This window comes from Adelges cooleyi, unplaced genomic scaffold (assembly GCF_023614345.1).
Source record: "Adelges cooleyi isolate 19-005CV unplaced genomic scaffold, UGA_ACOO_1.1 ACOO_flye_CR_arks_rails_tigmint_CR_PRNA_30, whole genome shotgun sequence".
Taxonomy (NCBI): domain Eukaryota; kingdom Metazoa; phylum Arthropoda; class Insecta; order Hemiptera; family Adelgidae; genus Adelges; species Adelges cooleyi.
In genome coordinates, this window is record NW_026095971.1 from 2,956,973 (window position 1) to 2,982,484 (window position 25,512).

At 28.3% G+C, this 25,512-nt stretch overlaps 3 protein-coding genes and 1 long non-coding RNA gene across 11 annotated transcripts; 2 read left to right on the top strand and 2 right to left on the bottom strand.

The window, feature by feature from the left end:
- The first annotated feature begins 458 nt into the window (after positions 1-458).
- On the top strand, positions 459-14,447 carry LOC126839192 (ubiquitin-like domain-containing CTD phosphatase 1). Of its 6 annotated transcripts, none has more exons than XM_050574320.1 (7): positions 459-606; positions 1,081-1,185; positions 1,245-1,355; positions 11,878-12,110; positions 13,268-13,414; positions 13,493-13,651; positions 13,851-14,447. In XM_050574320.1, exons 4-7 carry the CDS (start codon positions 11,883-11,885, stop codon positions 14,190-14,192), a joined length of 876 nt encoding a protein of 291 aa, XP_050430277.1. In that variant the 5' UTR covers positions 459-606; positions 1,081-1,185; positions 1,245-1,355; positions 11,878-11,882; the 3' UTR covers positions 14,193-14,447. The 6 variants fall into 6 exon arrangements, with proteins under 6 accessions (XP_050430277.1, XP_050430278.1, XP_050430279.1 ...); XM_050574321.1 differs by having other exon boundaries at positions 1,297-1,355; XM_050574322.1 differs by having other exon boundaries at positions 1,303-1,355.
- Positions 3,965-10,021, bottom strand: LOC126839188 (V-type proton ATPase subunit B). Its single transcript, XM_050574311.1, has 9 exons — positions 9,811-10,021; positions 9,034-9,188; positions 8,603-8,914; positions 6,996-7,142; positions 6,499-6,829; positions 5,290-5,477; positions 4,455-4,584; positions 4,238-4,387; positions 3,965-4,113 (listed from the first exon to the last, which is right to left on the bottom strand). Exons 1-8 carry the CDS (start codon positions 9,881-9,883, stop codon positions 4,248-4,250), a joined length of 1,476 nt encoding a protein of 491 aa, XP_050430268.1. The 5' UTR covers positions 9,884-10,021; the 3' UTR covers positions 3,965-4,113; positions 4,238-4,247.
- Positions 14,448-16,396: 1,949 nt separating the features above from the next.
- On the top strand, positions 16,397-24,860 carry LOC126839185 (MATH and LRR domain-containing protein PFE0570w-like). 3 transcript variants are annotated; one of them, XM_050574305.1, is made up of 12 exons: positions 16,397-17,674; positions 17,734-17,885; positions 18,198-18,354; positions 19,101-19,239; positions 19,312-19,395; positions 19,565-20,003; positions 20,081-20,203; positions 21,049-21,208; positions 21,280-21,428; positions 21,502-21,549; positions 24,556-24,595; positions 24,683-24,860. In XM_050574305.1, the coding sequence occupies exons 1-11, from the start codon at positions 16,570-16,572 to the stop codon at positions 24,565-24,567; spliced, it is 2,568 nt and encodes an 855-aa protein (XP_050430262.1). In that variant the 5' UTR covers positions 16,397-16,569; the 3' UTR covers positions 24,568-24,595; positions 24,683-24,860. The 3 variants fall into 3 exon arrangements, with proteins under 3 accessions (XP_050430262.1, XP_050430259.1, XP_050430260.1); XM_050574302.1 differs by lacking the exons at positions 24,556-24,595; positions 24,683-24,860 and adding an exon at positions 21,820-21,942; XM_050574303.1 differs by lacking the exons at positions 24,556-24,595; positions 24,683-24,860 and having other exon boundaries at positions 21,502-21,748.
- LOC126839197 (uncharacterized) lies at positions 23,495-25,237 on the bottom strand. Its single transcript, XR_007685802.1, has 3 exons — positions 24,964-25,237; positions 23,666-23,821; positions 23,495-23,589 (listed from the first exon to the last, which is right to left on the bottom strand). It is a non-coding gene; the product is annotated as an uncharacterized LOC126839197 (long non-coding RNA).
- Positions 25,238-25,512: the final 275 nt, after the last annotated feature.

The window sequence follows — 25,512 nt, forward strand, 5'->3', positions numbered from 1 at the left end:
TCGTAATCTTTTTTTTTTTTGTATTTAGTATGAGTAAACATTAGTTTTGAAATTACAGCTATAAACAGGTTATGCAGGTCAATTTAGTTAAAAAAAAAACTCATAATTAAATAAAGCGACTCGAGTCCCTTCGGGACTCTTCGTTAGGATGGGGGCTCATGCCCCCAAACCCCCAGAGGGAAAAGTAGCTCACCTAAAGGGAATAAAAAAACTAACCTGAAACTGCCCTGGAAGCGGTCAGCGACCTAACAAGACAAAACCTAGCCCAGTGATTGGCGATCTTTAAACGCCTGTAACTTGTTATTAGTATAACGTGCGATCTTTGTACCCGGCGGCCGCGGGTAGACGTGCGGCGCTGGGCGCGCGCGTAAGTCGATATTGGCGAACTTTAAACTTCTGTAACTTCCAAACTAAGTGCGAGCGGCGCAAAATTTTTACATATTCATAATCGGCGTGAAAAATACTATCGAATCAAGAAAAAAATCGAAAAAAAAGGGTGTCCGGTAAAGTAGATTTATACCAAATATAATAATCAAACAAAATCTAAGATTAAATTCCGATACATTCATTAAAATTACAATCATTGTAATAGTTACAAATTATTAAGTATGTATATTGTATATAAAACACAAGTAAATACAATTAGTACAAAAAAATAAATCACAAGTTAAAAAAAAATAATTTAATATTAAAATAATACTCCTACATATTAAATAATAATAACAATTAAAGTTTTTTCATTACTGCAGTTGCTGTCGTTTGGGTCGATAGTTAAATTAATGGTTCCATTATAGTGCCATTATAGTGTTATAATAGTGCCTCTAAACTTCCCAATCAGCATCTTGTAATTTTTCTGCGTGTTCAACCCGTTTTCGCCAATCATTGACAGTGACTGCATCCATATAGCTTCGTGTAAGACTTCGATATAACCCTCATGTCTTTCAACGTCAACCATTTTGAAAGTGGTGTTTTTTTTTCTGGCTACCTCACCTTTCACTTGGGCCCATATCGTTATCAATTCAATGGGTTGTATTGAAAATTATATGGTGGGAGATTAACAACCTCATGTTTCATTTGTAGACCAGCTCGTCCAACTCATACTTTTTTAAGCCGACAGAGGAAAATTTTACTCGCTCTCTCAATTCTGCCAATGTTTTCAGCGGAGAAAAAGCAATACCCTAAGAGGTGAGCCATTTTACTACCTCAGCTTTTCTGGTATTTGACTTCGATACGTTTTCTACCAGCATACTATGGTAAGGAGCGTTGTCCATCACAATAACACAAGGCTCTTCCAAGTTCCAGGTGCCATAAAATGTCATGAAATCAGCTCCGGAAAACTGTGCTATCCATCTGAGGTAATCACCATTATTTCTGCCGCAAAAAATTAATCTTGAGCCAGGAACGAAGCTAATTTTTTTTGCACCAGTATGACAAACACTTAGCCGACCGCCTTTGCCAGTCGGCTTTCTGAACCATTCACTGTCCATCTCGTTTTCCTGAATTTGACTCCTTGTGTAATTTTGATTCACCAAAGTTTCGTCAAGATAGATGACAGGCCTCGTATCACCACTTTCACTTAAATAACACATTTGTCCTCAAAAATGTGTGCCTAAGAGCCACTTATCGTTCCGCTCCATTAAAATATTACGACCATTGTTGCAATTTTTGTAGCGGAAATTCAGATTTCTTAGTATCCTTTGGACGGATTTATACGACCCTTGGAAACCAATTTTTTCCTGCAACGAGACACAATTTTTTGCAGACGTCGAGTATTTGCCTATTAATTAATTAAAATTATTTTTTATATTGATATTTATTATAGGAGGGGTGGAATTTTTTTCTTTCTTTCTCTTTTTCATGCAGTTTTAGGGGTTTATGTATGAAAATTAGAGTAAAGGTAAATCTACCATATTATACAATTTCTTCAAAAATCTGTAGTCAAACAATTTATTTTATTAAGGAAAACCCCAAAAATAGGGAAATATTTCTCTTTGACGGGTTTGAAGGTTGTTATATGTGGTTTATACATACTACCCACAGAATCGCATCGAAGCTTTTATTTAAGTGATTTTATCACTTTTAGTTATAATAATTCCTGTAGACCCGTGATCTATCCATCTCCATTATGCCCCGACCCCACTGTACTAGCTTTTTCTCCTTAATTTGACGTGAAATCCGCTAAACGGGTCCCTGTCAGAGTAATTTTCGAAAAGTTCCGCGGGGGGGGGGGTGTTCCAAAAGTTTGTTCGTATTTGGCGTTTTTGTCCATATATTTAATTTATTATTATTATTTAAAAAACATTTTTTCACGTACCTTTGTGGTAAAATGTATGGACAGCCCTTCTTACTACGTCCACATTGAAATCATCAATATCAGTTACCACCTTCCTACGCTTTTATGACTTTCTGGGAAACGAAAAATCTACTTTCATACCAGGGCCTTTGTTTGATCTGATTTTTTAGCTTCAGCGCAAATATTACGTACCGCCCTCTCGCTAACTCCGCACTCGGTAGTCACCACTTGAGTTTTTTTTAAATCGGCTGATACATCTTTCATTGTCGACAATTTTAAAAAAAAAATTACAGACATGAAAAATGGTTAGTTTTGTTTGGCCATGGATATCGTGTGATTTACAAGAAGTCGTGATGTTGAAAAAGCACAAAAAACAAATTATACCGGTTGAAAAAAAAATACAATCTGAGATTGCATTAAAATATTATTGTAGGACACGTAGGTAATATTTTTTTATTTATTGAAGAATATTTACAATCTATGCTGCAAGGCATAATGAGCAAATTGTTACATTGTTGTATATATAGAGAGAAAACAAAATAAACAAATAAAAACGGTGATGTTGTTTGAGGAGGAAGGCTATTCAGTGATAGAACCCAATAGGTATATTATTTAAACATCACAATCGTGATATTATCTCATATAGTATTTTTTATTTCTTTTTTCAGTCATGAGTTAGATTTAGGGGGGCATAACTATCGATACTTAAATATTAATGTGTGTACACATTTAATTCGTTTTTCAGTTAAAAATAATTTACTAAACATTTTGTCTCCTTGTTAACCAGTTTCAAAACATTACTTTTAAAATTTAAGACGGGAGGAAAGCGGAGTGTAAAATACAAAAAAAAAACTTTAAATTATTATTGTTTGATAAATTGTTTCACATGTTATTTTTTCAAAATGTTCGTTTATCATCAAAACATTAGGTATTACCTTTAATTTTGAACATACTGTATTACATATTTTATAGTTTATACAACCGATAACAGCAATACAATGTATAGTACACATACATAGGTATAATACATATATTATATTATGTATAAATATACACACACGTTTGTAGAAAATCCTAAAAGTTTTGTCAAATTCTACTTTAAAACTACGCTATAATGAACAATTCAGAGACCGTGGAATACTTGTTGAGTGAGTACATATAGAAGAAGCACGAGTAGAACCACTGAAACAAATTTATACAGTGACATAAAGTGGCTGTTGCGCAACATGTCAACTAGGAGCGCAGTAGTCACTGGCACCTTTTCGTGTCCACGACTATAGTACTTCCAGCTTTATCATAATTTTTTAATCAGTCAACTGTAAAGACTAGGAATTCCTTCATAAAACGTCTCTTCAATCAATATATGTAACGCTTAAGTAAACGATGTATGAAAAATTTAAGTTTGATTAAATAATCATTTTAATATAATTTTTTTAAAACCATTTTAATTAATAGAATATAATAATTTCACAACAACAAAAAAAAAGTAAAATACCTAAGAGAAATTAACATTATTTGCTTACATTATTATTGTAACGGCAATCTAATAAAACTGATCACCTAAATTCAAATCTTATTAAAACAATTGTACATAAGTTATTAATAATATAATAAATATAACTACTACTATTCTTTAACTTGCTTACAATGATTATTATAAGAATCATAATATGATGGAAACACAATAATTTTATTCTACATTTTTTTTAAGCTTACAAAAAATACGGATTTTAAACTTTAAGTTTATAATGGAATGTACATGTGAACCAATGAAGAATGAATATAGACGATTTTTGATAATCAATGGTAAGAATATTCATCTGTAAACAGAATAAATGCAAAATAAAGAGGAGTTAACAAATAACAATTTTTCATTTCATTATTATTATTATTATTTTGAAATACATATTTCTTACAAATGACAAGGTGGAAAAATATATTTACTTGAACAATTTTATTTTGGACGAGAATCTCTTGGATAAAATTCTGCTAATGTTGAAGCTGGGACTCTCTTCAACATTTCTTTTGGGAAGATACGCAGTAACTGCCAACCGATGTCCAAAGATTCAAATACTGTACGATTTTCATAGTTGCCTATAATAAAAAAAAATAAAGATTGTGAATGATATTAAAAAAATAGATAAATATGATTTTTTATTACCTTGAGTAATGAAATTTTTCTCGAACTTAGTCAAAAACTCCAGATATAAAAGATCGTCAGGTGTCAACGCTTCTTCACCAACAACAGCTTTCATGGCCTGAACATCTTTACCAATAGCATAGCAAGCATACTAAATATAAAAAATATTAATTTTTTTTTTTGAATTTGTTTAAATAGTAAAACAAAATTATTTATTATTATCTAACCAATCATTTTATAATTTTCTGACATTTTTTCTTTTATACATTTTAAGTTAATGAGAAAAAATCATTACAATTTACTCAGCTATTAATAAAGAGAGAAAAAATACCCGACACAAATGTTTCTTTTAGACTCCAATTACAATTATATTTTTGAAAAATGAATATGTTTATAAAGAAATATGAATTTTTAATTATTATTACATGAATACTCGTAACAACCTAGTATCCACAAGAGAAGGTGACAGAAATTATGTCCACTATTTCAATAAAATATGATAAATGTAAAAATCAGTGGCGTAACTATCAGGTGTGCAGGGGGGGCAGCTGCCTCCAGGCATATTCTAATTTGGTTGGGGCGTTTTTGTATAGTTCACTATACACATAATATAGGGTGCAAAAAAAATGCCTTGCTCCTGGGCCCTTTAGTCTCTAGTTACGCCACTGGTATAATGTCCATCCTCCTCCAAATAAATTCCTAGATCCAAGTTCGGTTCTAAATAAGTTTCTTCAAGAATGAATAAAACCTAGTAAATTAGTCTGGGAATATTTTATTTTATCTAAGAGATTTACAATTAAGAGAAGGTTAAGGGAAAACATTTTTAGATAATGATAGTAAATTAAATTATACATACCAGCTGATTAGATACATCGGAATGATCTTTACGGGTCATGCCTTCTCCAATAGCAGATTTCATCAACCGACTAAGTGATGGTAAAACATTGATTGGTGGATAAATTTGACGATTGTGCAACTGACGGTCAACGTAAATTTGACCTTCAGTAATATATCCAGTCAAATCAGGAATTGGATGAGTAATATCTGAAATGTACACATATCGAATGATTACAATGTAATACAATTTGAATATTATTTCACTGTCCTTACAAAACATAGCACGTTTCATTTAGCCAATAAAAAACAAAACTTCAGCTTGGATATACAAAGGGCTTAAGTGTTCATTTTTATTTGGCAACATAAATGTGTTAGTTTTTGCAATAAGTGTTGATGAATAACTTATAAATAAAATTATTGTCACACAACTCCCACAATTTGAAACTGTACTCTGTTCAGCAAAGACTTTTGCAGTTACTTAAACAGGTTATCCACTGCTGTTCCACTCATACTACCACGCTCTTCCCACTAGTTACAGATTGGAAACCTTCCCATACCAAATGGAGAAAATACATTTTTTTGTTGTTTTCAAATTCCATGTTACAGTGAATTTTTCAAAAAACATGTTAAGTAAAAACATTTTTACTTAAAGGGTAATTATCAAAAGACAAATAGCAACATACATTTGTATTATAAATTACATATTAACAATTACCAAATAAAAGTAGAATAATGTATTGATAATAATGACTGGTTAGGTATACCAGGATACCGATTTTGAATAAATATTTGTTAGTTATTAACATTTGAAGTTTAGATTTGGAATAAAGACCGGTAAGTGATCTGTGTGTGGTATATATTAATCTAAATAACATCACACCTACCTCATACTCAGTCTATGTTTTTAAATGTTAATATGATTAATTATTATTTTTTTATTACATCAATCTGCTTTACATTGGTAAATCTAATACAAAGGTCGCTATTTGACTTTTAAAAGTTCCCTAAACATTACCCTTAAGAGTAATATTTCTAACTTGAATATAAAATATAACTTTTACCGTTCAATATAAAATTAATTTATTAAAACTTTTTAGCTAAGATAATTATTTCAAACAATTTGGCAGCCCCTACACAAATTCAACCTTATATAAAATGTTTAGGTTTAATCACAGTCTGTTTTAAAATATTTTCACTGTAATTTTAAATAAAAAATTTAATATTTTACCATCGTTAGGCATAGTCAAAATGGGTATTTGTGTTATAGAACCATTTCTGCCTTCTACTCGCCCAGCACGTTCGTAAATGGTAGCCAAATCTGTGTACATGTAACCTGGGAAACCACGTCGTCCGGGTACTTCTTCACGTGCAGCAGATACTTCACGAAGAGCTTCAGCATATGAGCTCATGTCAGTTAATATAACTAACACGTGTTTTTCACATTGGTAAGCCAAAAATTCAGCAGCTGTTAAAGCTAATCTTGGCGTAATAATACGTTCAATAGTAGGATCATTGGCCAGATTCAAGAACAAACAAACATTCTCCATAGAACCATTTTCCTAAAATTAAAAAATATAAATAAGTGTTAAAAAACCTAACACATACAAAATTGTACTTAGTAATAATATAAACCTAAAAAAAAAATACTACACACATCAGTTTGTTACTTGCAATCACCTCTGACGAAATTACCTATTAAAAAGTCTTAATTTAATTTCCATTTACCTCAAAATCTTGTTTGAAAAATCTTGCAGTTTCCATATTTACACCCATAGCAGCAAAAACGATAGCAAAATTGTCTTCATGATCATCTAAGACAGATTTACCGGGCTGTTTTACAAGACCAGCTTGTCTACAAATTTGAGCAGCAATCTATAAATATACAAATATGCATAAGACTAAAAATTAACTCAAAGTTCAGTACATAAAGACTATCAATTAAGTCAAAAGTATTAAAAAACTTTCTTATAAGAAATAATTTAAAACAAGTTGTACAATATATTAAAGCTACTTAATAAGTACTCTTATTAAACAGCAAGGCATTAGTCATATACCTGTTTATAATAAAGAAGTTATGATTAATATTTTACATGCAGGGGTGGGAAACTTTTAAAACAATTTTTTTAATAGTGTTGTTATCTATATATAAAAATGAATTTCTGTTTGTCTGTCTGTCCTTTATGCATTACTACACCTTCATCTGATCGCCGTGAAACTTTTGGAAGTTGTTGGGTACACTCTCGCAAACCTAACTGGCATAGTACTTTTCGAAAATTTCACCCCTAAGGATGATCTCAAACACGAACTTTGTACTTTAAATACAAAATGTAAATAAATTAAATGTTTGTAACTATAGTAACCCAAAATAAACACTTGGTTTGTAACTATGGGAACCACGGTACTCGAGCAAATGGTAGGTGATGATTAAAGGAAGAGGCCGATTCTATGCCGATTCTGGGCAAGCATTTAACTGCTGGAACGGGATCTGGGACCCTTAAGTAAGAGGAGGACATAATAACCGAAAAAAATGTCACAAAAATGCTGTCACGCTGTTATCTGATAAGAGATGGAGATTAAAGATGAGGGATGGGGTGGGGATGGGAATTATTTTACTCAGCCCTGGCAGACTAAATCTTGGGCAACGCCGAGTCCGGACAGCTTGTAATTTTATAAAAATAATATCCTAGTAATTTTTAAGAACATTTAAGTTTTTAGAAGTAAGCACTTATTGATTTTAAAATAAAAAAAATGTCAAGTTTTAAACAAAAATATTAAATCCTTTAATTTTAACTAATTAACTAGTTTAAGAAATAATTTATTAGAATAATTAGATACATAACACTTGTAAAAAATTACACACGGTAAACTTATAAAAACGCTCGATTGCTGTTAATCCTTCCAGTTTCAAATTATTAATTTAGTTTTTCAAGGAATCCTAATCAAATTCTTTTACTCAAATATGTTATAATAGAAAGATTACCTATAATTTAATACATATTTTTTATCAATACAGTATTCTATTAAAATAAGCTTGAGCAAATTTAGCTGCAAAGTACTAATTTTTGAAGTTTTTGTTAATTTGAAAATGTGTTGTCCTTTTTCTTATACTATACATTTTCGATCATCTTTGTATAGCATATGTGAAAGCAAGCTTCGGCTGGCATTGTAAAGCTTCGTTTTTCGAAAATAAACATATTATGAAGTATATAAAATAGCATATTTGTTATATGCAATGTGTATAAATCTTATATTATTATCTATCAATAAAATATATATATATATATTTATTTTATGCAACTTCCCAATAGTTTAAATATAAATTAATAGGTAACCTCATTATGTGGTAATCCAGCAGCTGAAAAAATAGGGATCTTCTGTCCTCGTGCAATGGAGTTCATAATGTCAATGGCAGAAATACCAGTTTGGATCATTTCTTGAGGATAGGTTCTTGAGTATGGATTAATCGGTTGGCCTTGGATATCTAAGTAATCTTCAGCTAAAATCGGCGGTCCCTTGTCAATTGGTTTACCACTACCATTAAAAACTCGTCCTAGCATGTCTTCAGACACAGGAGTTCGTAAAATGTCTCCAGTAAATTCACATAATGTATGCTTAGCATCAATACCAGAAGTTCCTTCAAATACCTAAATTAACAGAAATTATAGCTTACTTATTAGATGATTAAAATTAATGGTTCAGGAATTTGATCGTTTTGTAATCTATTGTTTTTTAAATGTATTTAAATAAATAAATAAAATTGTACCTGAACAACTGCTTTAGAGCCGGAAACCTCAAGTACTTGACCCGATCTCAATGTACCATCATGAAGTCGCAATTGTACGATTTCTGCATACTTTGGAAACTTTACTTCATCCAAAATAACCAAAGGTCCATTTACACCAGAAACAGTTTTATATGCTACACAAATAATGTTAAATTAGATATTATTAAATAAAATAGTAGGCAATTAGCTAGTTAGCCACACCCAATTAAAAACATTTTTTAAAGTCACAGGAATTATTTGATTTTTTTCAAATAAAACAGAAAAAAATATATAAAATGAGTATAGTATCTTATAAATACATATATATATATTAGATGTCAGCATTCAAGTATTATTTTATAGGCTTTTAAATCATCATACATTTATTTATACACATCTTACATATTTTTTAGACCAATCCGTGAAATTTATAATTATTTTTCTTAACTTAGCTTGAATTTGTTTTGAAACAATTAAAATCAAATTTATATTTATAATTGTTAATATGTTTTATTTTATGTTTAATATTAGATACTATATTATATATTTTTGATTTCATATCTTTGACCAACAATTATAATATGCTTAAGTATTCCTGCAAACAAGAATTATGAAATTATAACATTATTAATATAATTAATCTTACATTTATATATTATATTATTACTCTTGTTATTAAAGTTGAGTAGTATAAAAAATGTAATGGAAACTTTCAGTACCTAGTTTTTTAACCAGACACGCCCAAAAGTATCTAATACCTAACTTCGTTATACTTACTAAGACGTGGCTGTGAAATAAAATCCCTCGACACTGCCAACACATGTTCCTTATGTGCTTGTTGAGCATTCATGGTGCCAAATGATATAACTTTCAAACCAAACAAAATAAACTTAGTTTGGTTCACAAACTAAAATCGGGTTCACTCATCAAACATCAACTCACAAATTTAACATGAGAATTCTGCCTGACGCCCATATGCCATAACATTCAGCTGTTTCCGAAATTCCACTCCATTCTCCAAGGACTATATCATGATAATTATACAGTGTCTCTTACTAGATATAATTATTGTAAACGTAAAAAAAAAATAAATAATTATATCTACAATTTTAATTTTCTCTAGGTAGTTTTGAAATTACAGTAGTTAAATTTAATAAAATAAATGTCAAAAATAAACTTTATAATATTTTAACTGATTTATTTTAATTTAAAAACAATAATTTTTGAAAGTTTGTTAATTTTATTGAATTTAAATGTCTGCACTGTCATGTCTTATCTATACTGTAGTTATCATTTTATTTCAATAAAACAAATTTATTGTTATGACTATGGAGTATTGAGTTGAGTATTCAAACCTGAAATCTGGATATGAAAAATGGTTTAAACAAAATTTAAAATAATATTAAAATTACAATTTTTATTCTCGGGACATATGTAAATTATCTAATTAAGTTAGACTACAATACAATTTTTTTTTCGCCATCGGCATTTATAAATAATATGGAATGCGAGGAGCAGTCTGAAATGAAATTATTAGATATAATAATAAAATGGAATGGAAACGATTATGGCGTGAAGAATTTAAACACAAGCAGTGATGTGAAGACATTAAAAGAACAAATATTCATATGCACTGGTGTGAGGCCAGAAAGGCAAAAACTAATCAATCTTAGAATCTCAGGTTAAAATACAATTTTAATTTTAATTTACCAATAGATTATACAGTAACACATATTATTAAATTCTTCTTCTTCTTGATATTCCTCTTCTATCAGAGGCTGGACATCATCCTGGCTATATGGATTTGTTCAGCCATGATGATTTTACTTGGAATAATTTTTAATGTGGTGGGTCTTCCATCTCCTCCGCATCGCAGTGATGCAATCATACCGCTGTACTCAGCTCTGCTTGCATTTCTCCAATGTCATTCATTTTCCACCTTAGCCTGATACTGATGCAGCTGCTACTCTGCATCAGGTTCCTTTAGTCGCCTCATACGACAGGAGGACATTCCGTGGTCTTATTCTTACCGGGGAACCACACAGTAATTATTAAATTGAGTTTCTTATTTTTTGTATGATTTAAAAAATATTATTTGTCTACAATATACATTTTCATTGTTTATAATGTTTTATTATTGTCTTTGCTCCTTAACTATTTTGGGACAGACACTAGTATTCATCATCTTATCACAATCCAAGTATTTCCTTAATCTTAATACCACATACATAAATGTCCTCCTACCTCTGACTATCGTTTGTTCCTTCCTTTATTCATATTTATTGGTTTACAAATTCTTGTTAAAGACACAAATACACAGAAAACGTTAAGATTCTTTATTTGCTATTTTCTCTATTTGTCAAAATGCAATAGTTTTCATACTTCTAAAAACTTTTATCTGTTAAATAATTAGTAATACATTTTTTTTTATAATAACATTTTATAAAATACTTTGACATGTATGATTATGTATATAAATTAATATGCATATAGATTATTTATTCTTAATAATTATTTTAAAGTTATCTTTAAAAAAACTACTTAATTAGTTTTGATTGTATATAAAGTTTTATTCATTTACTTTAAACATCACAAGACTTACACTTTTTTAAATTAAGTTAATTGATTTAATATTTATTTTAATAACTAATACTTGCTTAGCTTTGCATCATTGCTTAAATGTAGAATGTGCACAATAAATTAAAAAAAATTTAGGATAATAATTTTTGAACAAAAATACTCGGAGATGTACATTTCAGCAAAACTTGTTTTTTTCATTTCTATTAATTATGTGTTTTAGGTTAGGTAGGTATTTCAAGCTAATATTTTATTTTTACTTTTTAGGTAAAATGGCACCAGATGACTGTATGCTAAAGTCAATTGACATCAAACCTGGAACTAAAATTATGATGGTTGGTTCTAAAGAAGAAGATATTGCTGAAGCAAGTGTCGTTCCTCCTAAAAGGGAAAAAGGGCGTAAATGTAAAAGCTGTGATACAGAAGAATTTGATGAAGAACGAGTTGACATGATGGAGGTTCATTTAGCTAAAGTACAAAATAGGATTGACAACTATGAGGTAGTTATGAAAAAAATACTATTATTTTTTTAAATTAAAATAAACCTACTGAAAGAATGGTACGATAATTTTACACCTGTATTTTCTTTTTGGCATTTATAATTTAAAAAAAAAATGTAATTTTTATTTCCATTACACAAATCTATAGTTGTTAAAAATAAAGGTATAACATAACTTTAAAAATAACTATATTTATTGTTCTCAATTTTACTTTTAATGAATATGTGAGCCAAAAAAAGACCCCTTGTCTCAAAAATCAAATTTTGAGTTATTAGCCATTCCAAATTTTGCACTTAATTATGAACATTTTGAGACAACATTTTTTCTTTTATCTTAAAAATTGGCTGAGTTATATATGTTTGAATTTATTTTCGGAAAATAAGTTTTTTGAGGAAAAATGTTTTTAAGTTTTGAAATGTTGCCAATTTTTTATTTTATTTACTTAAGGAATAAAACTTTACCAAAAATTAAAATTAAGTGCCCTTAAGCAGATAACGTAAATTTTTTATCCTAAATATGTTTCCAACCTTGATCAATGTTTTGGCCTCTCCTGCAATTTGGTTTCTCGAGATAAGGGGTCCCTTTCTCTTTCCGTCTCTTATATAAAAAAATGGTTAAACATTGTGTGGATATTTGTGTTTATTTTTCATTTTTCAGTTATATCTATATCTTTGTTTGATTTCTGATGTTTTGAAACTGTTACAGGTTCCATCTTCAGAGATGTTTCTTACATCGCTGCTACTCTCTATTTAATTAATCACAGTAGTGACGAGGTAAACATCTCTGCCGATAGAACCTGAATGGTTTTAAAAGTTCTTTTTTTTTCTCTACCGTAGGTATAGTTTTTAGTTTTATAACAATTATTGTTACTATTATTATTGTTGTTTGATATTTCATTGTTTGATATGTAGTTGTTTAAATTATCACTGTTCTTATGATGTTATATAATCTTGCCCTCGAGGCGTTTAAATATATATAAAAAAAAGAAAATTACGAATAAAAAAAATTAAATGGATATCTTTTAAAAAAAAGGAATAAAGAATGCCGAATTAGAATGTCATACATTTATGAAAAAAATAATCAATACCGTATTAATAGATAATCAACCAACATAGATAATAAAATATCAATAATATGTTTTTGTTTACTTTTTGAAGATAAAAATGCTTAACGAACCTCGCCCAGGCAAAAAACTTTTGGTGCTCGACATAGACTATACGTTATTTGATCATCGATCGGTTGCAGAAAGTGGTTTAGAACTCATGAGACCATATTTACATCATTTTTTAAAGTCAGCTTATGAAGTAAGAGTATTAAATTATTTATTTACCAATATATATTTGAAGATTAATATTTGCATTTTATTGATTTTTTTTATCTAGAATTATGATATTGTAATATGGTCAGCAACAGATATGCGCTGGATTGAGCGAAAAATGAATATATTAAATGTATCTAATAATGCGGCATACAATATAATATTCTATTTAGATAATGCTGCTATGATTACTGTACACACCCCTAAATATGGAGTTGTTTCTGTAAGTTCAATTTAAATTATATTATACATTTTCTGTACATGTTATTATTTTTAATTTAAACTGTGTAATAATTACTATAATAATAATAATATTTATATTAATTTTTTTTAGTTTACTGTAACTTTTTAAAACTAGGTGAAGTAATTTGACTAACTATTTTGTAAAAATATTTAAATTGTGTATTTATTTATTAATACAGGTAAAACCATTAGGTGTGATATGGGGAAAATTTCCTAATTTGTACAACAAGGAAAATACTATAATGTTTGATGATATTCGTCGAAATTTCTTAATGAATCCAAAGAATGGTTTAAAGATTCGTCCATTTAGGGAAGCTCATTTAAATTGGGAAATGGATAAAGAGTTACTACATTTAGCTAAATATTTGGTGGAGATTGCCAAGCTTGATGATTTCACGAAACTTAACCACAGAAATTGGGAGAAATATATTAGAAAAGCACGTAAAAAAGAAAAAAGGCAAAAAAAAGAAAGATCTGATCAAAATGAACCTCATCCACCTGATACTCAGCCAAACTTGTGATTTAAATTTCAAAAAACAAAAAAAAATTACCAAGTATAATATTTAATGTATATTATCTAAATATATTTGTTTTTTAAGTGCACAAAGAACTAATTTGTACAGTTAATTTTTTTTTTTTAAGTATTAAAATAAATATCAATTACATTTTATACAGAATGTTTAAGTTTAGATTATGTATATTGGATAGTTATTCTAGGTTACTATATTTTACTTACAACATTTTATTACATTGACGATAGTTTCATTTTAAAAACTATTCACCATGTTTCATGTAAATTTTTTTGTGTTCATAATGTTTACTTTATATATTATTATAATTAAGTTGGAAATACTGAAATTTGCCTGAAAAAAAAAAGACAAGGAGTTTATTTCTCTCAGTTATAATCCTTAGTCCTTACTAATGTTTTTTTTAAATTTGTTTTTCTACATTTTTATATTTATTTTTCTTTTATCTTCTAATTTTAATTAAAGTATACATTCAATAATCCGACTTCTAAACAACTGTATAAATAAAAAGAGAAATGTATAACTATGTATGTTATATTGGCATTTGCTTTCCATATAATTTAATCCTATTAGTTTTTAATGAAACACAAAGTTCTCTCACTACACTTTCTTAAAATCTCCTCGTCTTTTCCTGTTCTATGGAAAAAAGGGATAAATGACTTGTAACCTGAAAATGTGTGACAATTTGTTGAGATTTTGTAGGAGCGGATTATTGGAAAATTATTAAGACGCGGTTACAGAGTTAACCATGTAAACACTTCTTTAGTATATTAGCATAAATTAATGAAACCTAATCTGTGATATTGGGGTCCATGTATCAATGTTAATTTTTTTTTCAATTATTAGGCTTCTCTGTATCTTTATACTTTGTACTTGGAGCCTAGAGATGTCTTAGATCTTGGCTTCCACTTTCACTCATTTAATAAAAAATTGAAAAATAGACAAGTTAAATAAATAATTATGTAAAAATTAAAAGATACACGTATATAATATTTATTGTGGGTATTTTTTTCTAGTTTGGGAATTGTTCTTGGGCGTGAGGGGGGCATTTGTCCATATAAATTTAGTAAAATATTTTTGTGATTACTGCTATCTACATAGATCACATTTTAAGGTATCGTCACTGACTATATGAAAATATAGTTTTTATTATATGGTATATTGTTTTCATAATAATATAGTCTGTGATATTGTAAAATACATATAAAATCGGGTGTTAGAAAACAAATTTGGGATCTCTTGAGTAAAAGTTTATATTTAAGGGGACTGCATGCGGTTGGTTTTTAAGGAGTTTTGTATAGGCAATATTTAAGAAAAAAGTGGTTTTAATAAATTTCGATCATGTCAATTAATTTACCGGTAAATTTGTTTAAGCTTCATGGTATTATTTTTAATTTAAATTATTTTGTCTATGAGTAAAAACCATTTGTTAATATAACATACATTTTTTGTTCCATCGCACAGGCTAAACCAGTGATTCGATAAGTAATCTGAAAACAGATTTGAATTTGTCATAAAGTTTACTTATGATCGGTCAGGGTACTTTTTTGATATCTTATTCCTACTATGTATAAAACACGTTTGAATATTATATAAAATTTCAGATTTTAAAATCAAATTTGGAAAGGGTTAAAATAAAAAATTGAAAAAAGTTCCCTGACCGATCATAAATTAAACGTCATGGCGAATTCAAATCTGTTTTTAGATTGCTTATCGGATCACTGGTTCGGCCTGTCCAATGGAATAAAAATGATGTGTTTTGACTGAAAAAACCGACCGCATGCAATCCCCTTAAGTAGATAATATATTGTTGAATCAGTTTTAAACTGTAGCACAAATTTGAAATTGATATTTGATCTGTTATTTAATCAGATTATCTGTCCGATCACTTTAATATAATATTTTGTTTACTGTTGTTATCATTTTATTAAACCAATAAATTATGGTCAAACAAATAGGTATGTCAGCAACTTGTGTTATCAATTTTTTAATATGGTATCTGGTTTTCTTCGTTAGAAATACACGGCCGCCTGAGAAAATCCGCAGCAATTTTGTGGTTATTAAAAGTTATTATCATACCTTTTTATTTTTTCATACGATAAACTAACCTAAGATCTAAGAAAATAACTGTCAACCTAGTTTTGTAAACACTGCATTTATCAAATATTGTTTAGTTTACACTTAACTGTTAACAGCTTTTCAAAAAAAAAGTATTAATTATTAAATATTTTAACCGTTAAAACTATATGAAGTCATATCTCTCATATTATAGTTTATGGTTAAAATTTAAAAATTTCAATGATTTCTTTATACAATTCCTGTTATGTATAGTGGTTTTATTTTAAATTGATTTTTATGTTGATTATTAAAAATGTCTGATCAATCCGAATTTGAAAGTGCTAATTTAAGTCCCGCAACATCTACACCTCAAAGTAGTCCAGAAAGTATTATGACACATTCACATTCATTTGTCAATTCACGAGTTCCGAAAAATGTAGATATTAATGTTTTATCCAATTATGATATGCCACAATGTTCCGTTTATGATGTGTCTTTAACAGACAGTGATCGTAGTACTCAAGAAGGTCCTAAAATATTGAATGCATCGTCACCATCAAGTATTTGCTCAGCTAGGCCTTTAGAATGGGATAGTGGTGCTGATGTGGGATATGACCTTACACCACAGACACAAAATCTAGTGATGAGTACTATAGAGCGAATTGCAGTTAATAATTTAGTATTTAACGCTAATTCAACACCTATTGATTTAAAAAATAAAAATGTAAAACAAAAAAGTGCTTCGCTTACCGATCTGGTTACGATAGAGTCATTTAAAGATAATAAATCAGTTTCATATGAAATGTTAAGTTCTATTACAACTAAATGTGACACGGTGCCGAAATCTAAACCACACATGACTTCTTGTCTATCTGTATCGACTGTAGTATATAAAACTGAATCTTTAAAAAGTGAAGAAATTAAACTAAACAACGATTTACACATAAATACAATAGCCAAAGAACAGAATGAGATGTTTAAAAAATTAAATATTACTTCTGATAAAGAATTGGAAAAAAGTAAAGATTCAAATAATTCTTTGGGCAGTGTAGGGTCTGCTGATTCGTGGGAAGCTAAACAATTTTGTGATTCTACAAATACTACAACAGATCGAGTAAATAGTTTTGAATACATACCAGGTGACGAATATTTTGAAAGTAGAGAAGATGTCAGACAAGATTCCTTGGATAACGAAAGTAGTACTCAGATGCTTATTGAAGCTATGAAACAAAATGGATTAACACAATTGCAAAGAAAAGAAATGTTCAAAGTAATAGATAGTTTTATAAAGAATTATAAGCTTAAAGATAATAGTTTACCAAAAAAAAGCACAACCGATTCAGATCATACAAACTTAAGACAAGATATCACATCTCAAACATCGTATACTGGCAATACAGTTGTAAATAATCAAACAAGTAAGAAATTAATTAAATTATATCTAATATTTATTCTATTCTGTGTAAATCATATTTAGATAACCATTCAAGTACAATAACATTTACATCACCGATCACTTCTTCACAATATGGTGATGAAATTGACTCTAAATGTTATGATACCTCAAAAGATTCTGAAACACATTTAAAATTACGGAAGTATAAATTTCAAAAAAAAAATATTCCAAATGTAAGTTTGAATTTATTGTATTGTTAAATTTAGATTATATTTCATTATTTTATTTTATATTAAATACTTTTTTCAACTTATCAAATAAAATTATTAATAACCCATAGTAATTTTTTTTTTTTTAATTATAATATACAGGAAATCCGGAGTATCTATTTTTAACATAATGTATTTCAACTATATATTGATAATAGAGTAGGAACTAGTTAGCACTACTATGATTGGATAATTTTGCTTTTACGACAAATATAATATCTCAAATATGATTGTACTTTTATTGTATTACTTACAATTCCTATAATGCATTTTCAGAAACAAACAAACCGAGGTGTGCAGTGTAATATTCAAGATTGTTCAACTAAATGTAATCAAAATGAAATTTCAAAACCTTCAACATCTAAATTTATCCCTATTATCAATAAACAAACTGAGCAGTTACCAAAATTACAAGCTAAAAATAAAGAAGAAAGTAAGTTAAAAATATTTAAATAGTGTATTTTCAAACACAGTACATAATATTTAAATGCTATATAGCCGTTGTTAGTTAATAGTTCATGAACTAAAATAAAAATCTATAATGTATGCAATTTTCATAAACAATAACTCGTTAATAAGTTATAAAAATATGCTAAAGCCTAAATATTATTTAATTTAATAATTAAAAAAAAAATGTAAAATTAACTTCATTTTAATTTAAACAAATTTCACCTGAAGTCTTTATTTTTCTATATTAAGTACAGTCTAGGCTGAGAGTTTACAGGTAATTATTAGGACAAGGATTTTGAATGAAACTCCAAAAGAACCTTATCTCGGTCATCTTTTTCTCTAAAAAAATGTTTACAAGTATAATTAAGTTTTAAGACGCACAAGATGTAATCATAATTTAATTTTATGACATCAAACCTAGAAATCTATGTAAATAGGCATTTACATCTGCATATTTTTGGTCGAAAACAACTCATTCTACTTCAAATGTACTGTTTCTAAGAATACTCCGATTTCATTTTTGAAAAAAAAACATTTGGACTCTTCATAACATTTTCAAGGCATCCACAGTGGCAAAATTTAAAAAAAATGTATTGTTAATTAACTATTTTAGTTTGAAGAAGTTAAAATATGCAGTTTTTTACATTAAAGTAATTAATTGTTAATGATTATTAATATTAGGAAATAAATACTTTTTTCTATTTGTTAATTTTTTTTTTTTTTTATTAGTTAAATCAAATTACAATAATCCAAGTAAAGAATTTAAGAAACAAATGATTTGGTTTCATAATAATTACATGAAAGTTGAACGAGAAAATCAAATGTTTTGGATAAACACTCAGATAACACACCTAAATAATTTGAAAAAGTAAATTTTGTTTACCCTTTTTCAATTACATAAATATTGTAATGTTCAATAATATAAAACAATACATTTTAGATTATTAAGTACACATGAAGAATTAAAAGAAAATTGGAAGAATTTTAAAGAAAAACCATCACTGGATAATAAACCTAAATACAAGTTAGTTTTTTCATAATAATATATGCATTAGTTTTAGTAAAAAATAATTTTATTAATAATAAAAAAAATTCTCTGCATCTGGTATTTAACTCAGGTTGTTTACCTAAAATAAATTTATATACACATAAATATAACCTTATATATGTCGTAATAATGTATATATGTATAGAAGACGAAGTGGTTTTGAAAAATTGAGTTCAAGCAGTACATCAACTCAAACGGATACAACTATATCAAAGCTATCAAGTATTTCAAATTGTGATATCACAGAAACTGAATCATCAACTACCATATGTGATCATTCCCATTATAAAAAAGGCATTTTGATTGATGATCCTAAATCATTGGTTAAATGTTATAAAAAAACTCTCAATCTAGTTAAAAAAAATGAAACGCCAAAAGATACTAAGCCATTGAAAATGTCATCTTCACAACAAACAGTACAATTTCAAACAGGAAAACTGAAAAGTATTCCAAAATCATCTTTACTTAGCTTTGGTACTTATACAGTGGATAAGAAAATAAAACCAAATACCCATAGTGGGCATAAAAACAAAAGTTCTATAACCTATGATATAATATTCAAACCTACAAAAACTAGTTCATCGGTATGTTTATTTTTTTTATAGTTTACAATGAACATACTCTTAATTTGTTGTTTAAATTATATTTTATATATTTATAGCATGACAGTGAATTAAGTTCTACATCTAATGAACAATTTAATGGCCAAAAAATTCCAAAGACATCAAAAACCGTTTCAAGTCAAACAAGTAATACACTATTTGTTCCAAAATCAAGTTTACAGGTAAAAAAAATAGAATATGAACTGTTCAAAAACACTTGACAAGTATAGCGAACCTTAAAAATATGTCACGTGATCACCCATGAATACTCTTTACAATCTCTGATGGATTTTTTATTTTCTATAAAAAATAGTCTATTAACTTTAATATATTTATTTTTTATCTTACCTTATTAAGAAGGCCCCTTTTAAGGATACCGACCATTTTTAAGGAGTTTTGTATAGGCAATATTTAAGAAAAAAGTGTTTTTAATAAATTTTGAAAATGTCAATTAATTTACCAGTTAATTTGTATAAGCTTCATGGTATATTTTTAATTTAAATCATTTTGTCCATCGCACAGGCTGAACCAGTGATCCTATAAGTAATCTGAAAACAGATTTGAATTTGCCATAAAGTTTACTTGAGATCGGTCAGCGTACTTTTTTGATATCTTATCCCTACTATGCATAAAACGCGTTTGACCATTTTATCAAATTTTAAATTTTAAATAAATTTTGGAAATGGTTAAAATTAAAAATTGGAAAAATACTCTGACCGATCTCAAGTAAACTTCATGACAAATTCATAACTGTGTTAAGGTTGCTTATTGGATCACTGGTTCGGCCTTTGCGATGGACAAAAAATTATGTGTTTTGGCTAAAAAATATGGTCGGTGTCCAGGGGTCTTAAGAAGAGAAGCATTTACAAATACCTATGTATTAATAGCTTTCTTAAAAAAAAAAATTGTATTAAAATCCGTTTGTTCCAAAATATTTTGAAGTTTATACAAAATTATAATTTAGTCAACAAAAAACAAAAATAAACTATAGATTTTATTAATTTACTATCAATAACTGTACTTGTAGGAATACTTACTAAGCAATCGGCCAGATTATGTTTACCGAGCACAAGAGCGACAAAATATTTTATCAGACCTTGCAAGTATGAGGGACCACCGTAAACAATTGAAAAGAGAATTATTGTTGACAAATAACAAAGAAAATACAGTTCCCCCAAATCCTTTAGGTATTTCTTTATTTATTATTTGATCATTTTTTTAGTATAGCTATTCATTCAGCAAACGTAATTTCTTACAGCTCTTAAACGCATAATGAGTCAAAAAGAAATGAGAAAGCAGACTGAACGTAAATACCGCAAGTGCCCTGAAGTAAAAAGCAAAAAACTGGAAGTTAAACGAAAACAGGAATATAATACTAATAAGATTATGGCAAATATATTTACTAAAGTAAAGCATTTCCATTCTCTAAATATCAATATAACAGTAAAAAATTAACCATACATTTATTTAATGTTTTCAGAAATTACAAAAAAAAACACTTAATGGAAATGTGGACTTATCTAATAGTGTAAGTGTATGTAGTTTATAATTTTAAAAATCCAAATACAAAAAAAGAGCTGTCAAGCTAGTTCAAAAGTTTAGGCTCCAAATTGATACTAGACTTCTATTTTATAATTTAAATTTTAAGGCAATAATAAGAATATTTTTTATAGTTTTTAAAATTTTGTTTTATAGATATTATTATTTTTTTATGAAAACATACTAAATAAATGACTACTTGATATTTTTAATTAGCTGTGGCATTTACTAACATATTATTAAGGTCTTATTTTTAAAGGGCGTAAGATGGAGTGGCCGAGTGGAGTAAGGTAACAGTTCCAATGCAGGCACAGTCGCCTTCAATCCCGGCCACGGGTGGCATCTCTCTTTGGACAGGCAACTGTCTAGGGAAAGATGCCCTACTAAAAACTTGGCAGAAACCTACGGGTGATCAGCCCATTCTGCCAAGCAGGCGTCCGAACTATGCCTTTGTGCCTACTCCCAGACATTTACGCCATACAAAAAAAAATATAAAAATAGTTTAACAAAAAAAAAAAATTGTTTATTAACAATACTGGAACTATTTTCTCAGCTCATACCAAAGCTAAACAATACAATTTATAGGAACAATAATTATTAAGTTTAGGATTACAATATTTTTATGAATATCTCATTCAAAACAAAAAATCATAAACATACAAATATTCTTAAAATCCTTGAGAAATTATTAAGTCATCACCGCTATTTTCTAAATTCAGCATGTGTTCGTTAGCTAGATGTAACAACGCTACAAATACTAATGCTACACTAAGTCCAGAACAAATGTTTTCTGGTAATTTCGTAGGAAGCTGTTGCAATATATCATTTAAATTAATTTTCGATACCATATTACCATCTGGTTTAATAGTTCCTAGTAAACATTCTTTAAGAGTGAGCATATCAATATTTCTAGGAACATAATCCTTAAAAAAAAAAATCTGAATTAATGACGGATACAATCAACAAAAGAGCAACCGAATTCAAACCCTTAATAGTCAAGAACATCATCGTATCTCAGGTAGTGTTGTCATCATTATACACACCTGGACTATGATTATGTTATGTCCTCCACCATTAACCGGATAAAAGCGGTTGCTTATCTGTTAATTTTAAAGTATAGTTACAATAATTTTGCTGAGGAAATTAATTTCTAATTTATCGTTTTTTAATGACTGTATATCATGAGAATTCAATACATTACTATCACTATCCTGAACATTATCATATATGTCATTTGCATCATAATAATTCAAACACTCTTTTCCTTGGTTCAACACAACAGTATCCTATACATAATTAGAATAGTTCTTACTATATTAAAATAGTTTACTTTATTTAATTTGTCAAAAAATGTTTTTTACAAACGCTTCTTTAGTATCTTGATTTGGATATAGATATAAAGAATTTTTTTCTTCGTAAATTTTTAAATCTGTAGACTCCAACCACTTTGGTTTCATATAAATAAATTCACAAAAATGTAACCTGTCAAAACAGATTTATAATAAAATTATGTGTCATCCATTCAATATTCTATGTCTTTTAAAAAATATTATTTACATTAAAACCTTATAACAGGACAAGTAGTTAATTTTATCGACGATGACAAATTTTTATTAGAATCCCATTGGTTAAAACAACATTGGTTAATTCCAGTAGCTATATCATTTATACTCTCTAACATATTTGACTTAAATATCTTATTATACTGAACAACAAAATCTTTTTTAGATTGTTTATTATCCGTCTTATCATTTAATTCAATATCATCGAGCAAACAGATACAATCTCTTTTTTGTTTACCTGTGTATTTCAAAATAAATTTACATTTATAATTAATCTAAATGTTTAAATTTATAAAGATTTAAGTTATTACTGGTCATTGTAAAATGATTAAACTTTTTTTTCCAATGTTCTTCAAATTTTAAATATTTTATTCGTCCAGGATCAAAAAAAGTATATTCGCTTATATTTGTTGTATTCACCATAGATAAAAGTTTAGACATAGTATCTTTTTTTTTACTACATTTAACTGAAAATAAATTATTGTGAAATGAGCATATTATATAATTTATAAGTAAATTTGAGTGTAGGTATAGCTTCAATACTATTATTTAGGTTTTCCATTTGTTTCTGTGGGTTTTCATCACATGCATTTCGATTTTGAGATGATGAAAATGTTTGAATTATTACTTCATCACAACTTATGTTATCGTCATCCATAAATTCCATCGTTTGGTTGTCATTAAGATCGTAAATACTTACTAAAATTAAAAAAACAGGCACATAATTCAAAAATACAACCACATTTAAAAATAACATGAACCTGTAATTGAGAAACATATCGTTAATACTTTGATTCAAGCGAAAAGTGTCTCGAACAAAAGTAATATCGATATTCTCCAAATTATTAGGATCGCCATATTCAATATTGTTGTCAAACTCAGCACTAAACTGGTGGAACTGTGGGCATATTTTTGCTTCTTTAAAAATATCTAAAACTTAGTAACTTAATACTTAGTCAGTTCTAACAAAAATAAATTATTATATTTTATGTGAGTATATACAACAATAGACGTTTTGATGTGAATAAATTTGTAAATTTGGTGCCCATAGGCGGAGATTTGATTAATTTTTTGGGGGGGCTATCTGTTTTCTTCCTAAAATAACCCACAAGGGCTTCACACCCCCTCATTATTACTTTGATGAGTAATCAAATAATTTGGGGGGCTAAGCCCCCAAGCACAAACTCCCCCCCCCCCAATTTCCGCCTATGTTGGTGCCATAAACAAAAACTTAAGTTAAGTACCAAACATGTAACATGGCACACAGCTGACAGGACGTGATCGAAACAAATCGATAGATCAGTTCTAGGTCTTAAATGTACTTAATCATAATTGCCTAAGATGCCTAAGGTTGCCTAAGGACATGGACGGCAAAAAGAATTTTTCTATATTTACATAATGTCTGAAACTACTTTTCTTTTTTTAATTTTTAGATGATTCCTTAAAAAGAACAGCAAGTCAATAAGTATTCTTGTAAATATTTGCAGTTGTAGTTCTGACTACAACCTTAATAGTGTTTTTTTTGTTCCTAACAATAAATTAATAGTGTTTTTTTTTGAGTCATTAAATTTTAAGCCCCCACGCTGTCGTTTCGGAAGGGAATGTTTCTTAATCATAACCTACACTTCCATGACCAGAAAGGTAGGTATAAGTTAAGTATAGTTAACCTAATAGCACTGGCAACTTCTAAATGATTTAAATTATATATTTGTTTAACACGTAAATTGCAGATCATATTTGAATATATGCTTATTACTATGCTAAATGACTTTAATTGGCGTTATTAAGGTTAATGCTAACATAATATTAAGTTCCGGTTTTTCTTTTTAAAAGCTACTTACAGGAAATATCTTCTATTGAATAAATACTATGTTTTGTTTTTTCATTTTTGTGTTCTGTCCAATACGGAAGATCATAAAACATATTATTTATTTGTTTACAAGCTCGTTCACCGAACATTATATCGTTATTGAGAAAGTTGTTTAAACAATTTGATTTAAAAAACGAAGGGTTTTCTTTATGACAATGCTTTTCTGCAGAGGTTAACATTAATCTTTTCTAAAAGTATAATCACAATTTTTATATTTTTTCACCTTAAAAATATTAGTTGGCATATTAAAAATGGCTACTAGATCAATTTTTGCCATATATTGCCTATCTTTAGCCCCTTAATAAATAGCGGTTTCTGTTCCCCTTAAGTAAGTTTCGGAAAACTCATAAACATCGAAACAATTCCAGTGAAATGTTTTTAAGATTGAATTACATGGTACTAACCGAAAACTTAAATCCTAACATTTTTCAAAAACAAAATTTTTTTTTTTTTCTACAGCCTAAACTAAAACTAGTTAAAATCATATAATTTGCTCAATGTTGAATTTTGTTTTTAAATT